This window comes from Syngnathus leptorhynchus, chromosome 6, assembly GCF_054491065.1.
Source record: "Syngnathus leptorhynchus isolate UIUO chromosome 6, UIUO_Slep, whole genome shotgun sequence".
Taxonomy (NCBI): domain Eukaryota; kingdom Metazoa; phylum Chordata; class Actinopteri; order Syngnathiformes; family Syngnathidae; genus Syngnathus; species Syngnathus leptorhynchus.
The window spans coordinates 12,703,611-12,717,896 of record NC_141200.1 but is presented as its reverse complement, the minus strand read 5'-3'; the positions used below and the strand labels follow the sequence as shown (position 1 = coordinate 12,717,896).

The following is a 14,286-nucleotide window of genomic DNA, read 5'->3' as shown; positions in this document are numbered from 1 at the left end:
GTACGAGTGTCAGTGTGTGTGTGTGTGTGTGTGTGTGTGTGTGTGTGTGTGTGTGTGTGTGTGTGTGTGTGTGTGTGTGGCAAATTTTCTCTTTGCCTTGGCTAATCTGTGACCTGAAAACATAGTTTAATTTCACACCGAGCCAGACAGATGGACAGACATGCTGACATATGGGCAATTTAACCATGATATTACACCATGATAGGCGAAGGGTGTCTGTCAACTTGACGCAAGTAATCCTTTGGTCTTTGGGTTAATACGTTGTACATTTTGGTGAGATATAGAGAGAAAGAGAGCAAGAGAGAGAAAGACAGAGAGATGATGATTTACCATGTAATAAAGTTTAGTTCAGTTTCAACAAAATGATTACATATTTTAATTACCGTATTTTCCCCACTATAAGGTGCACTTAAAACACAGTGCCTTATATATGGATCAATTAATGAATTTGTTGATCCATACTGGTTCTACACAGCGCTCTGACAAAATGTTTCAGCATGATGAGTAAATTACAAGGTCGCATCGCTTTCAGCATTACGCCAATCGTGGTCAGGGGCGTAACTGAAGTAAGCTACTACTGGTCGATCACATGACATTTAAAAAAAAAAGCAAACATTCTTTCTATAGGCTCCGCCCTCCCTCACTGCTGCGTTTTGGCTGCGCATACACAAGCCCCGCACCAAAGTGAACAAGCTAATCAATGCATTACGCATCAACACATGCACTTACTTTTTTCTTTTAAAATAAAGAAAGTTTATGACCAGGAAAAATGAGTCAGGTTGCTGGACCAAGTATGAAGCCAAACCGTATAACTTTAATCCCATCTCTTGATAGACATATCGGGGTGAACCGCCCCTTCCGCACCGCAGCTTTTTGGCTGCGTATACACAAGCCCAGCACCAAAACTAACAAGCTAATCAACGCTTTACGCATCAACGCACGCAAACTCGTTTTTTTTGTACCTTTTAAATGTCCGACTATTGCCAAGCTATGTATTTAGCAGAAATGGAAGGACTGTGGGTGATAGATATTTGATGTTTTCATGAATTAAATAATTCTCAGAACCGTTTGATTTTGAAATCTACCGGCTCCATCTCCTATGCCGATACCCGATTTCTTGTCTGAGCCGTGTTACTTCTACACCTTCATGAGAATACGCTTGTAGCATCCGGAAGAAATAGGTTTGTGAAAGGCAAGCAAACGGCGGCAACACAGCCAGTGTGAGTTGACTTGTCGACTCCAATGCTTAGTATTCCTTGCAGCGTTCGGCGGAATACCGCACCGCAGCCGTTCCGCACCGCAGCCGTTCTGCACCCGGTGTGAGTTCGGCCTTTAGCTGCGCTTTGCGTTAGACTTATGCCAGGCACGAAAATAGAGCCCATGGACTTGAAAAAACCCACACAATGAGTGGTGCCTGTTGTAAATGGAAAAACAAAGGAGGCCAGGCCAGGCCAAGCGAACCTGGATCTGATCGTTCTGGAACTTGGAAAAATGCCATATTTTGTTTTATCACCCCGCCACTCTTTTCTCACACATAGTCATGTGAAGATGCACGTTCAAAGACACAAATCCTGCACACCACATTGTGCAATAAGGTCTTTATCTTCACCATTATCCAAATCCAAGGACACACAACTCTTAGAGGTTGTCTCTTTATCACTCTGTTGCACATCCAGTCCATTTGCAGTCTTTGTCGACAAGGTGCATGCTGACCAGCTCCTGTCAACACTTCTGGACAGTGTTACTGACACCTTTAAAGTGTGTCTGTGTTTATGGGGGAGAATTAACTTTAATGGGCATAATCTTGATCACAGTAGAAGAAAATTATTACAAAAGAATCTAAGAATAAGTGTCATTAAGATGGCCTCGACCTTAATAGACTCCAACACACTACCAGACGCGTTACTGGAAATGCATCACTTTGTAATCTGCCGTTGCTCACTGGCATCACACATTAAGGTCAAGCAGCAACATCCTGACGGCACATACTGTACTCTGACTGCAGTATCTATTGTAAGTATTCTTTTAAAGACCAAAAACCAATTTATTATAGGTAGAGAATGACATAAGCTTGAGCTATGACGTGTTCCAACCCTTCAGCAAAAGCCTTATTAAGCATATGTTCAGTTTTTATAAGAAAAGGTTTACACCTTAGGTAGGCAGGACCATACAATATCTTCTATTAATGTTTGATGGAGCTCACCATTGAATACCATACTGTAGGTCATGATTCATTATCAAACTGAATTCAAAGTGGAGAGGTTCACTTAATGCACTTGGAAGTGGAGAGCATAGAACAAAACAAATATCTGGTACGTTAAATGCATTTTGTTCATACACGACTGTTCAAAAGTTTGGAGTCAAGTAGGAATTTCCTTATTTTTAAAATAAAATTGCTCTTTTTTTTTCAACGAGGATAACATTAAACTAATCAAGAAAATACTCTATATTGTTAATGTGGTAAAGAACTATTCTCGCTGCAAATGTCTGGTTTTTAATGCAATATCTACATAGGTGTATAAAGACCCATTTCCAGCAACCATCTCATGGTCCATAGTGTTTGCTATAATGATTAGAAAACTCTTGAAAACCCAAGTGGAATTATGTTAGTTTTCATGGAAAACACTAAATTACCTGGGTGACCTCAAACTTTTAAACGGTAGTGTTGCTCATCAGGTTTACTGCGCCAGATGGTTGGCAACGGTTATAACGGTCACAAACAGTATTTCTTGTCGCAAACAAATTTGGAATATCTGTCAGGCGTAATTTGTGACCATTTGTGACCTTGAGCGGACCATGAAAAAATCATCATTCATTACCATCGCAAACGTTCAAACTTACTTTCTTTTTTTCTTTTTTACTAAATCAAAGTATTTAGTTGAGGGGGGGGGGGGTTGTCACAGAAAATCATTTAAAAATAATGTTAAAAAACGGATCATCTTTGCTTTCTCAACAGTCTTTGATATTGTCATCTACGTATATCTATCTTAGCTGCGCATGATCACGGGAAGCTAGGTCCAATGTGAAGCCCCACAACCAGATGCGCAAGTCGCACTAACAAATCTTTTTTATTATGAGCAAAGTGGGTCACTGTAAAATAAATAAGGAAAATCAATATTGAGAAGCAGACATTATGCCAATGATTTTATCTCGGTTGTCCCAGATGCAAGGTCAAACTTTAATTATTCAGTTCATCTGCCATCCCCTGTGTAAAAGTCAGTTACTTACTTTAAACATGTATAATAAAAGTTGATCATGAGAACCAAAGAGAGCTTAATCATACTGTAAATCATAAGAGCAAAACACAGTGTACTCAATGGGATAAAAACATAAACGATTGAGTATCAAATGATGAGTATCAAATGATCATCAATGCACATTTTTCAGCAGTTCAATCCATAACTCATGCAGACATTAACAAATAGATTAAAAAAAAATCGCCTTCCAGCTGTTTGGTTTAGGTTGTCAAATAAAAACAAACTCACACATACATGAGATACATTGGACAGCTGCAAGCACACAGGTCACATTAGAATAGCCACAGAGGTGTCATGGGGTCAATCCTCAGTCGATGCCTTATTCAGAAACACCTTGCGATTGACTAATCAGTCTGGGGTGTCTGGTTTTCACCATAAATGAGAGTTTGACTCCAGCTCCCTCTGAGCTCAGTATATAAACCTGGATGGACAGCTCAATGAATAACTAATATAAAGCTTTATCAAGTGAGTTCAAATTTAATTCAGTCAATTCATTTGTATAAATTACAGTCAATATTTTCTTGTATAAAATCCCACTGAAGAAAAGCTGAATGTTTTCCATGGTTTGATGGAAATTATTAAAATGAGAAACGAAGACACAGATATGGTGTAACACAGTGCAATTCTAGGCAATAGAGAATTAAGACTTCAAGACAGTCCTGGACTACATCACTGCATTATCTTCAGCTTCTCTCCCCTCACTTCAAATGACTTATGTAAAGTTTGACTTAAGAGCCTTACGCAATGTTTTTTTTTTTTAATTAATTTTGTTTTGATCAATACATTAACATTATCTGCATCTTTATATTTACATGAGAGTTAGGGATTTATTAATATCATTAAGTGTTTACAAGTACACACATTCTCTTTGCACATGTTAAATGTAACAATGTTTGTTTATTTCAAAATCCCAAACAAAAATGTTGCCTGATCAGTTGAGTGTACTTCATCTCTGCTACATGAGATGCAACGAAATAAACAAGCATATGTACATACAAATGCTCATCCAGCCACAAACCACATAGCCACTTCTGTCAGCTGACCATTATAATAAAGACTACATTGTCTCGCAGCGTGACTGATGTTAAATCAGGCAAATGGTCCAAGGCAGTAGCCCCAAAAGACCACAATCACATGGTTACACCAACAGTTGCACAAAAATAAAAACATAGGCAGGAAGGAACACATATAATCTGATTGTATAATTCTGGTGCATACCCCCAAAATAAACCAACAAAATAATACCAAAATTGTCTCATTGAGCCACAAAATTGGGATGAAAGAACTGCTGAAAGACTATCAGAACTTTCAAAAAAAGTTTTGCACACATAGAAAAACAGCAGGAGACAACGATGTACAAAAAAATTGACAGCAAGGGAATAACCATAGTATGTTTTATCAGATTAATAAATAGGGAGGACTCAAACTATCGTGTGTGTAGAGAGAAAAATAAGCCACAGTCCAAGTAAACATCCAACTACAAAGCCAATTTGGATTGATAGTTCAAAACATTAAAACCCCACCCCATGAACATTTAGTGATAAACCCAACCCTGCAAAGCAAAAACTTTTTCTCTTTTGTCTCATGTATAAATGAGCGACTGCTGAGCCCGCTAATTGTCAATCCCAACGACCAATGTCGGTGTACGCCTTTCATTACCATGGCAACTTGGGTGTTGCCAGGGTAATTTAGGTTTAAAAAAAAAAAGATAATGAGAACAGCAAGGATTAACCAAAAATGGTGTTTTCACTTGTGGAGTCAGCGTTTCATCATCGAGCCACTAGACTGCACTTGTCAGTAAGTACGCAGCCGCAGATCTATAACATCAGGCTGTGAGCAGACTGCAGGTCTTAATGCTCGATTGGGATTTTCGAGTGAAATGTGTGTGTGTGTGTGTGTGTGTGTGTGTGTGTGTGTGTGTGTGTGTGTGTGTGTGTGTGTGTGTGTGTGTGTGTGTGTGTGTGTGTGTGTGTGTGTGTCGAGGATGAAAAAAAAATAAAAAAATCACAGGTCACATTTTGGAAAAAAATTCTAAATCTGGGTCGCATTTGCCTGCAATGTGAACCTGATCTGAAATCCCAATGATTTTCTCACTTACACATTTTTTAAATATAAAATAGAACAAAATTTTAATGAAATTTGAAAGATACAAGCACATACAAGCAATTGAATTTTAAGACGCACAAATACACGCACACACACGGCCACACACACACACAAGTACACACAAACATTGAAAACAAGCTGTTATTTCACAGCCCACTCAGGCAGCCAATCAAATCATTCCGGAGATGAGCACGCCCGCGGCTATATTTAACCAATGAAGGATGACTATCTGGCTGACAGACTTCTTCAGATGACCAGTTAGCTAGATTAACAGTTGGTTCCAACATATCCCCCTCTATCCCTCTCTTCCATTTCCGACCGTGACTTCGTTGGGTTGAGCTTTTCCACAGGTCAGGCGGCTAATAATTATCAGAAGAGAGCAGAGTCCACCGAAGGCGTGGCCTTGCAAGCTTGGCTGACAACACTGTTCTTGTTTATGTGTGTCATTTCTCCCTGCTTACCTAATGAACAAAGACTTGTTATTGTACTTGCCAAACTTTATTCCTCTTGCTCAAAGGAGGTTTTTGCCCCCCCCCCCAGTACTGCACAGCCATAATTCATTCATATGTTCTTTTCGTTTTATATTGCACATCTTTTTTTTTGTTGAAAAAATACATTTCCACATCAAGTTGTTTTAGTTCGGTGCTTTAACAACCCACTCCATTGTTTTTCAGACCCAAGTGATCTTTCTCAAGCCCTCTTGCAACTTCAGCTCTCAAACAACTGCTTGCTTGTCCCTGGAACCTGGACCATTTCTGTGCAAACTTGCTCGTCTCACTCGTTCTGGACAGTTGGCATTAAAACTCTTTCCCAGACTCCCTAATCTATCCCCTCTTTGCCTCTTGTCTCTACCCCCCCATCCTTTCAGTACAAAACACAGTCCCGTTTTTTTCCTCCAACCCCCCCACCTCTCCTTTTCTGAGGATCAGACCTAATTATCGCCTGGTCTAGAGAAACCGCACACACACAACTTCACAACTTCACAGGAGGGGGATGACTGAAGGAAGCATTGCAGCCGTAAAGGACCAACTTAATACACATTTAGATTGGAAAGAAAAACTTAAAGAGCAAGTCAAGTAAAAAAAAAAAAAATCACATTGGCCTCAACCTAAGGTGGTGATGGCTTAGGTCACCTATTGTCTGGGTTTGATCAAGTAACATAAGCAAGGCAAACCCTTGAGCACTGATGTCATTTTCAGTCGACAGCAAGTGTGAGTACAAGGCAAACTTGAAGCTTCCTGAGACGGGTGGATTTTTATTCATATTCCACAAACACAATATTAATCAGAATACCACGTTTAGACTTATAGGGGTGCACAGTACATATTGTAAAGAATTCTTTTGACTTGACTTCCCCTTTAAAACGTAAATAACTAAACAATTTTGTCAAGTGTACTCGTTGTCTGCTATAGCTACCATATCAGAAATACGTTCTAAAATATCTTAATGGCAGTTACTGATAGCTAAACGGCTACGGAGATTTGTGATCGACGATAGCTGAGATAAAAAGCTTGTTCTAGGAGCGTGTTTAACATTTTGGTGAAGATTCCAATCTTCCCTGGGGAAAAGAAACGTAACACGTGACTGTGTCAGGTAAATAAATGTATGTCGGTTTATGTATCACTAAAATCTGTTTGGAAGCTTTATACAATGATTTAAAAAATATAAACAGCACTGTGAACTTGAGTTACCCTTGACCATCTCATTCCAACGCACTTGATTGTTTTGTATTCAAAGTACAGTACAGTAAATGATTGAAGAGGGTACGGCTATATGAGCCTTCATGAATCATGTACTGCGAAAATGTTTTGAAAAAAACAAAAATATGATCAAAGTAACAGGGGCAATCGTTTCCTTCTGGCTTTGTGAGAAATGACCAGCAGTCCAGGTTATATACGTTTGTGTACTCGTCCACTTTCTAGATTGATTTTACAATACAATTCATCATATCAACTGGTTATCTAGGTCTGTTTGTGTCCCACAGTCTCCATTGTGGTTGCTTTGTTTCTTTTTTTCAGTAAAAACAGTGACTGGAATTGGCCATAAAATGCAAAGTAAACAGTGGTGTCCCAGCCAATATCAGCTCCACGACTTGGAGTGAAACTGCAGCACATTTTCAAAAAGGCAAACTGCGCGTGGCATTGTCGCAATGACGTCCTTGCACAGACGATAAAGAAGCCTGAAGAAAACATTTCAACCCAGTTTTACAACATTCTTTAAACACACAAAATAATCACAATGACAGTGGTCATGTCCTTTCACAGAACATTTACAAACGTGACCATACAGACGACTTCAAACAGCAACTCTCACACACATTTGGGCACGTGCACGTACATAACTCTTAGAATACTGGTCCATATATTCGAAATCATATCCTGGGAACTCGTGCGTCCTCTAACATGTTTCCACAGGCGATGCAATAGCTTTACTTCATTACCTTAATAAGTTTCCCTCTTTAAACTGTATCACCTGATGAGCAGTATTGAGAATCATATTTCATTTGTGGTCCACTGCAGAGATATTATCACAGCTTTGTCACAATGTTCTCGTCATTTATCACTAACCCAGTGATTGCATTAATCCAGGAGTCGATACCTTCCCAAAACGGCATAACATGCAGTAAGAGAAAAGCTTTAAACTTGAAAAATTGACATTTTCTGCGGTTATAATAAAAACCTCTAAACTATCGGTGACGGTATTCTGGTCGATTTGCACTCAAACAGATTGCAACGCACAGTGCCGCTCGATAGAGAGACACGATCAAATCTGAGCCCAAATCTAACCAAATCATCTCACCGTAATGCTCGCTGAATGTAACACATCCACACACTCCCACATGCAGACATGCCCAGAATGGGCTACTCAAGTGCACGGCAGCTGTTCAAATCCCAGCAACACAAAATGCAGTCCAGATAGTCGAACCAAATGCAATACTGAGGAAATCACTGAGACTGTGAGAAAGAAAATGTAAGGAGGGCATAACACATCACAGTGTCGCCCACCTTTCTCTTTATGACAAAAGCCCATCAAACCCAGAAAACTGACTCCGTCACGAGAATCATTTTTAAATCCTTGTCCGACATGGGTACGTAATGAGTGCAAATTGACAATACGACACAGTGAACGTAATCTATCTATTGAGACCACCATTCATTTGTTCCAGTGATTTATTAGAGACAAAGTGTATACTGTATATTCAATGAACCTACTGGGAGTTTGAGTCAGTGTGCACAATGTGCTGCACTGCGAGAACGACCATTAACAGCTGAGTAACAGACTCATCCGGATTCACTGAATCACATATTCATGTGATACGTATTCATATGTCACTATGGCCGAAGCCTATTATCAGCTGAAGTGCACTGAACCATCTATAAAGTGATGCAATGCTAGAGATTACATCACGACAGGATTACTGGAAATTGCTAATAAATCAATATCGGCAGCTGCATGTGGGAAAAAAAAAGAAAATACAGGTAAATCCTGAGGGCAAAATATATTGGATGATGAGTGCAATGATATTGTAAATATCACAATACTATTATTAAAAAAAAAAAATCGGCGAAAAAACACCAAGAGTAAAGACAATTACATACTGGAGTTTTGTGTGAACATTAAAATTGGAAAAAAAAATACAACTTGAATATTTTCACATACATATATGTCTTTGGGGAGTGAGAAGACAAAGCAGTCGAGCAAAACGTATGTGGTCAAACACAATGAATGATTTGTTTTGATTTTAAAACAATTCCCCCCCCCCAATTATAGAAATACAAACAATATGTGTATTTTTGCACCTTTTATTAATCTAAAGTGACCCTGAGTGTCTTTTTAAATTTGAAATATTGCTCCATGGAAGTGGCAAAACATTGGTTGCATGTGACGCAAATATGGCTTTTGAATTCCTAATTATAATTTTGGGGTCAAATTTTTTTTGTGTTGACCAATTTTTCCCCTCTTAGCCCGAGTGTCTATCTTTACAATCACAGCTCAATGCCTGCAGTACATGTTGGTCTCTGTGATACGTTCCTGTAAGAGAGAAGCCCTGCCATCTTATTCATACACTGTAGATTTATTAAGACCACGAGACCAATTGAGACTTACTTCATCTGTTTTACGATGGTGCTTTTCCCTGACTCTCCAGCCCCTGCAAGGATGAGAGAAAAGACAATATCAACTGGGTAGATTTGAGCACCTTTGTGGATGCATGAATGTGTGAGAGTGCAAGATGGAGAGAGTGAAAAAGGGGGAGGGCGTGGGTGGAGAGAGCCAGCGAGAGAGGAAGAGAATGATCCTCTTCACTGAAAAAACTGGGGTGGAGATGGCAGAAGGAGGACGCACCCATTCCTGCCAAACATCCTTTACGTCCCCATGAACCTGGCCGCCATGAATAATTAAGACGTCAATCAATGATTCAATCTCCAATCTAAAGAGACGCTGTGGGACCCCCCCCCATCCTCACCTATATCTGCATGGATGGATGTGTGATGTGATATCAAATTAGGGTGTGTTCACGATGCAGTTCTCAAATTCCCTTTTAGTGGGACTATATTAAAAAGGATTTAGATTTGAATCCTCTATCTCTTCTGAATCTCTCATGACGCCCACCCGCGCGTCGTAGTTCTGCAGAAGCCCCCGCGGCGCAGTGGTTCTCTTACCGAGTAGCAACAGCTTGACATCTTTGGCCGCGGTGAGCCCGTCTTCCTTGAGGTTCTTCTCGATGGCTTTGCTCCGATCCAGAGCAGCCCTCTCCTCTGCGCTCAAAGTACATCCCATGGCTAAAGAACACAGCTTGAAAGCGTTACCAGTGACAAGCACCCACGGAAATAAATGCACTTAAAACTGGTTGCAATTCCTGGTTTTCGATCCCGATGTCGTTTCTCTCACTTCCTCTCTCAAGTGCTCTCAAAGCGGCGGTGGGACCGTTAAAACATTTAAACTCGGCTCCACTCGGTTTTGGTCCACGGAACAACAGTACGCAGCCTCCGCACCTATTAGGCTTCCAAACGTGGGCTGCAATGGATCCGTTTGTCCGTCCGTCTGTCTTTTTTTTTTTGGGAGGAGGAGGGGGTGTTTTCTCACTTTTAGAACACGTCTGGTTCTGTTCGTCTCCACTCCGTTACTGGGTAGCTCGCATTGTTTCGCGTCGACCTTCCTCCGTTCCGGTCCTCTGGTGACAGGGACTCTTGACTGTGTGCAAAGCGACAGCCTCCCGGTATCTCCCGTAGGGGGCTCAGTCAATGCTTCATTACTTCATTCGTTGACTTGGAGGTTGCTAACGTCATAAGGGGGGCGGAATTGGTAGATGAGGGTTGAGGGAAGCATGAAAAGAAGAGGCAAAAGTGGTTCTCGTTGGCGCGGCTTAGTGGCGCAGTGATGTAGTTTGAAGAGCGTTGCCATCCAAAACACATATAGGCAAATGATACACAACCAGTTTGCCTTGACAAAACATCTTAAGTACAGTGGGACATTATCTAATTTAACCAAAAATATAGACTGTATAAAATAAATTTCAAGCGCGTATAGTAACAGGCAAAACAATCAAATGTTCTTCCACTTGATGAGAGAAGGTCCGTCCACAAGTAACCTTTATATCCACTTTTGGAGAATCGTTAAGTGGTGTGCCGTGAGTTTTTTTTTTTCCGATGTGAAATGGCTCAATGTTGAAAAACAATGATTTAAGATAATGAATAGGATGGAGTGCTTTATTTACAGACTCATTCAAGGGCTGCACTGTTGAAGAAGGCTCATGCCCACCTGACAGGTTTGAATCTCAACTCCAAAACCAGTTGGGTTTGTTGAAAACGATGTGAATGATTATATAGATGAGATTCCAAAATTTGAGGATAGGATACCAGTCACCACCCATACAACCTAAAGAGACTGTGACTTTTCAATATTCATTCATTTTAAAACCCCAATCAACGATAACAACATGCAAAACAAATATGTTCTATCACATCAACATACTCTTCTAAATATGATCATTCAGTAATTGATAACTATATCACATGGGTTGGGTCGGGTGCTGACATATCTCCCCTGCTATTTTTCTGCTCCAGATACCTGAAGGAACATATCTGATCACAAATTTGCTACAGCATGTTAAACAAATGCATACTTATTTCATCACTTAAAGTCATTTATGATGACATTTTGCTTGCACCTCTGCTAAAGAAATTGGCGGTAGGCTTGTGGAATGAGGTCTCTCTGTGCGCGTGCTTCAAAATGCACAAACTTAGGTCATTGCATTTGAATAGTTCACCACCAGATGGTAAATTTAAGATTGTACACACTGTACAAATACACACAGTCCCATTAAAACCACACGAACAGAATAGAGAAGCATGAAGCATACACATCCATTGTTATGTAAATAATAATAATAATAATAATAATAATAATAATAATAATAATAATAGGTGACACACTGGTTAGCACATCCGGCTCACAGTTCGGAGGGTGCGGGTTCGATTCCACCTCCAGTCCTCCCTGTGTGGAGTCTCCTTGTGCCTGGGAGTGTTTTCTCCGGGTCCTCCGGTTTCCTCCCACATCCCAAAAACATGCTTGGTAGGCCGATTGAGCACTCCAAATTGCCCCTAGGTGTGAGTGCGAGTGCGAATGGCCGTTTGTTTCTGTGTGCCCTGCGATTGGCTGGCAACCAGTTCAGGGTGTCTCCTGCCTACTGCCCGAAGACTGCTGGGGATAGGCTTTAGCAGGCCCGTGAGCCCCGTGGGGACAAGCGGTACATGCAACTAGGAATGCTGGAAAATAGAGGGAAACGCGTGGATACTTACAAACATATTGAATAAACAACATTCAACTAACTATTGAAGCCATCATAGAACACGCGGTTAAAGGTTTAGCAATTTAAGCGTCCCAAAACAAAGAATGGCATTCATGGCATGCTCATTTTAGGAGACTAAAAATGTCACTGTTTCAAAGCCTCACACTAGTTTGACGTCAATAACTGATTTCGCAAGCGGCGGGTTTGCATCTTCACATCCCTTGGAGGTCTATTAAAAGATTCTTTTTTTCATAAAAAATGCAGATTTGCTGCAGCAGTCACATCATAATGGCCACTATTAGATCAAAAACACATACTTTTTTCCACAAACACAAGCAGAAAAGGATGGATGTCTTTCAAAGTTGTCATTGTCATGACACAAAAGATAGATATAGAAAAAAACCTGCCTGTGTAAAATGATTTTTTTTTTTGTGTTGCTTTGTGAGAACAAGACAACCCATTCTTCAAACAAAATGTTTCAGGCACAGCGGTTTCTGCTGAAGACTGTCAATGAGTGTACTGGCATACCCTCTTTTGGACTTCCTTTATTGTCCCAGTTGGCAGTTTGGGCAATACGAACATGTTTCTTTTGCCTCCTCTTATTTTTTTATGTTGTAGAAATATGATGATTGGCAGATGAATCGCTTGTGTCGCTGGAAATATAAATAAATAAATAAATAAATAAATAAATAAATAAATAAATGAATGAATGAATGAATGAATGAATGAATGAATGAATAAATAAATAAATAAATAAATAAATACAAACCCCAGGAGCAATTTAGAATTTTGATCTTTAGTTACCTGGCATGTTTTTGAAATTTGGCAACAAACCGGAGTACCTGCAGAAAACCCACACATTGAACAAGGAAAAAACATGCAAAACCCTCACCGGAATTTTCAAAAGTTCATAGACAAACATGTATGCAGTATGCATGAAATAAAGACAATAAAAATATATCCCCTCCATGAGCCGTTACCTTATTATGGTGGAGGGGTTAGCGTGACCTAATGATCCTAGGAGCCAAGTTGCCTTGGGCTATATGCCGCTGGCAGGATCACCCATGGCAAAAGGGTCCTTGGTGAGGGGCCAAACAAAGCATGGTTCATAGATCCTGAAGTGACTAAACCCTATCTAGTTGCTTCCCGGGGTTAATGAATGGAGTTAGGACGTGTGCCTTTGCACTTGACGGAGTAAGCAGACGTAGAGTTCCGTTGGTGTAGGTAAAGAAAAAGACGTGCAGGTTTATTTTCTAAATGAAACACGGCAAATAATTCATAGCATAAAAGTAACCAAAACAACCATGTATGGCTCTCTCTGTAACACAAATAGCTCCAAGGCATTGACACAGTTGAAAACTGCTTACTTCCTGTCAACCCCCGCCGGTGTTCAAATTCACAGCGCGTTTTATAGCTTCCCAGAGTCCCTCTGGTGGTTTAGGAGGTAAATTAACCCCCCCCCTCCATTCAGAAGACGAGTGGTGTTCCACTATTGGACATCTGTGCTCGACATGGATCGTCCATAATGAACACCATGTTAAAGAATAAGGGATCATTGGATTTGTGGCTGCATGTTTGGGACACTCGGGTGAAGAGAGGGGCGGAGTTGTCAACTGATCACCACCTGGTGGTGTGTTGCCTCCGAAGCTGGGGTAAGATGCCTGTCTGACCTGGCAGAGTCAAACGTGTTGTGCAGGCTTTTTAGGCAGAATCCCCTGTCAGAAAGAGCTCCAACTCCCACTTCCAGCCCCTTAGCTCAGACATCAGAGTCAAACTGCTGCTCCTCCACATTGAGGGGAGCCAGACGAGGTGGCTCGGGCATCTCTATAGGATGCCTCCTAGACGCCTCCTTAGGGAGGTGTTCCGGGTATGTCCTACCGGCAGGAGACCCAGGACAAGCTGGAGAGACAATGTCTCTCAGCTGGCCTGGAAATGCCCTGGGATCCCTTGGGATGTGCTGGACGAAGTGGCTGGGGTGAGAGAAGTTTAGGCTTCCCTGCTGAAGGTGCTGCCCCCACGACCCGATCCCAGATAAGCGGTAGAAAATGGATGGATGGAATTACTGCAAAGTGGTGCTGGCGGAGCATGGACATGGACAAAGGATGGCTGGTTTGGATGGATGGATGGATAAAA

General features: G+C 40.9%; 1 protein-coding gene across 4 annotated transcripts in view; it reads right to left on the bottom strand.

The window, feature by feature from the left end:
- The window catches only part of LOC147056043 (guanine nucleotide-binding protein G(o) subunit alpha), a 53,720-nt gene extending 43,107 nt beyond the window's left edge, over window positions 1-10,613 (bottom strand). For 3 of the 4 annotated variants that reach the window (XM_085913572.1, XM_085913570.1, XM_085913569.1), the window contains exons 1-2: window positions 10,025-10,613; window positions 9,471-9,513 (exon numbers count right to left, since the gene is read on the bottom strand). In XM_085913572.1, coding sequence (XP_085769698.1) covers window positions 9,471-9,513; window positions 10,025-10,142 — 161 coding nt within the window. In that variant the 5' untranslated portion in view covers window positions 10,143-10,613. The remainder of the gene's footprint in view (window positions 1-9,470; window positions 9,514-10,024) is intronic. The other variant, XM_085913568.1, reaches the window with a different exon arrangement.
- Between the last annotated feature and the right edge of the window lie 3,673 nt (window positions 10,614-14,286).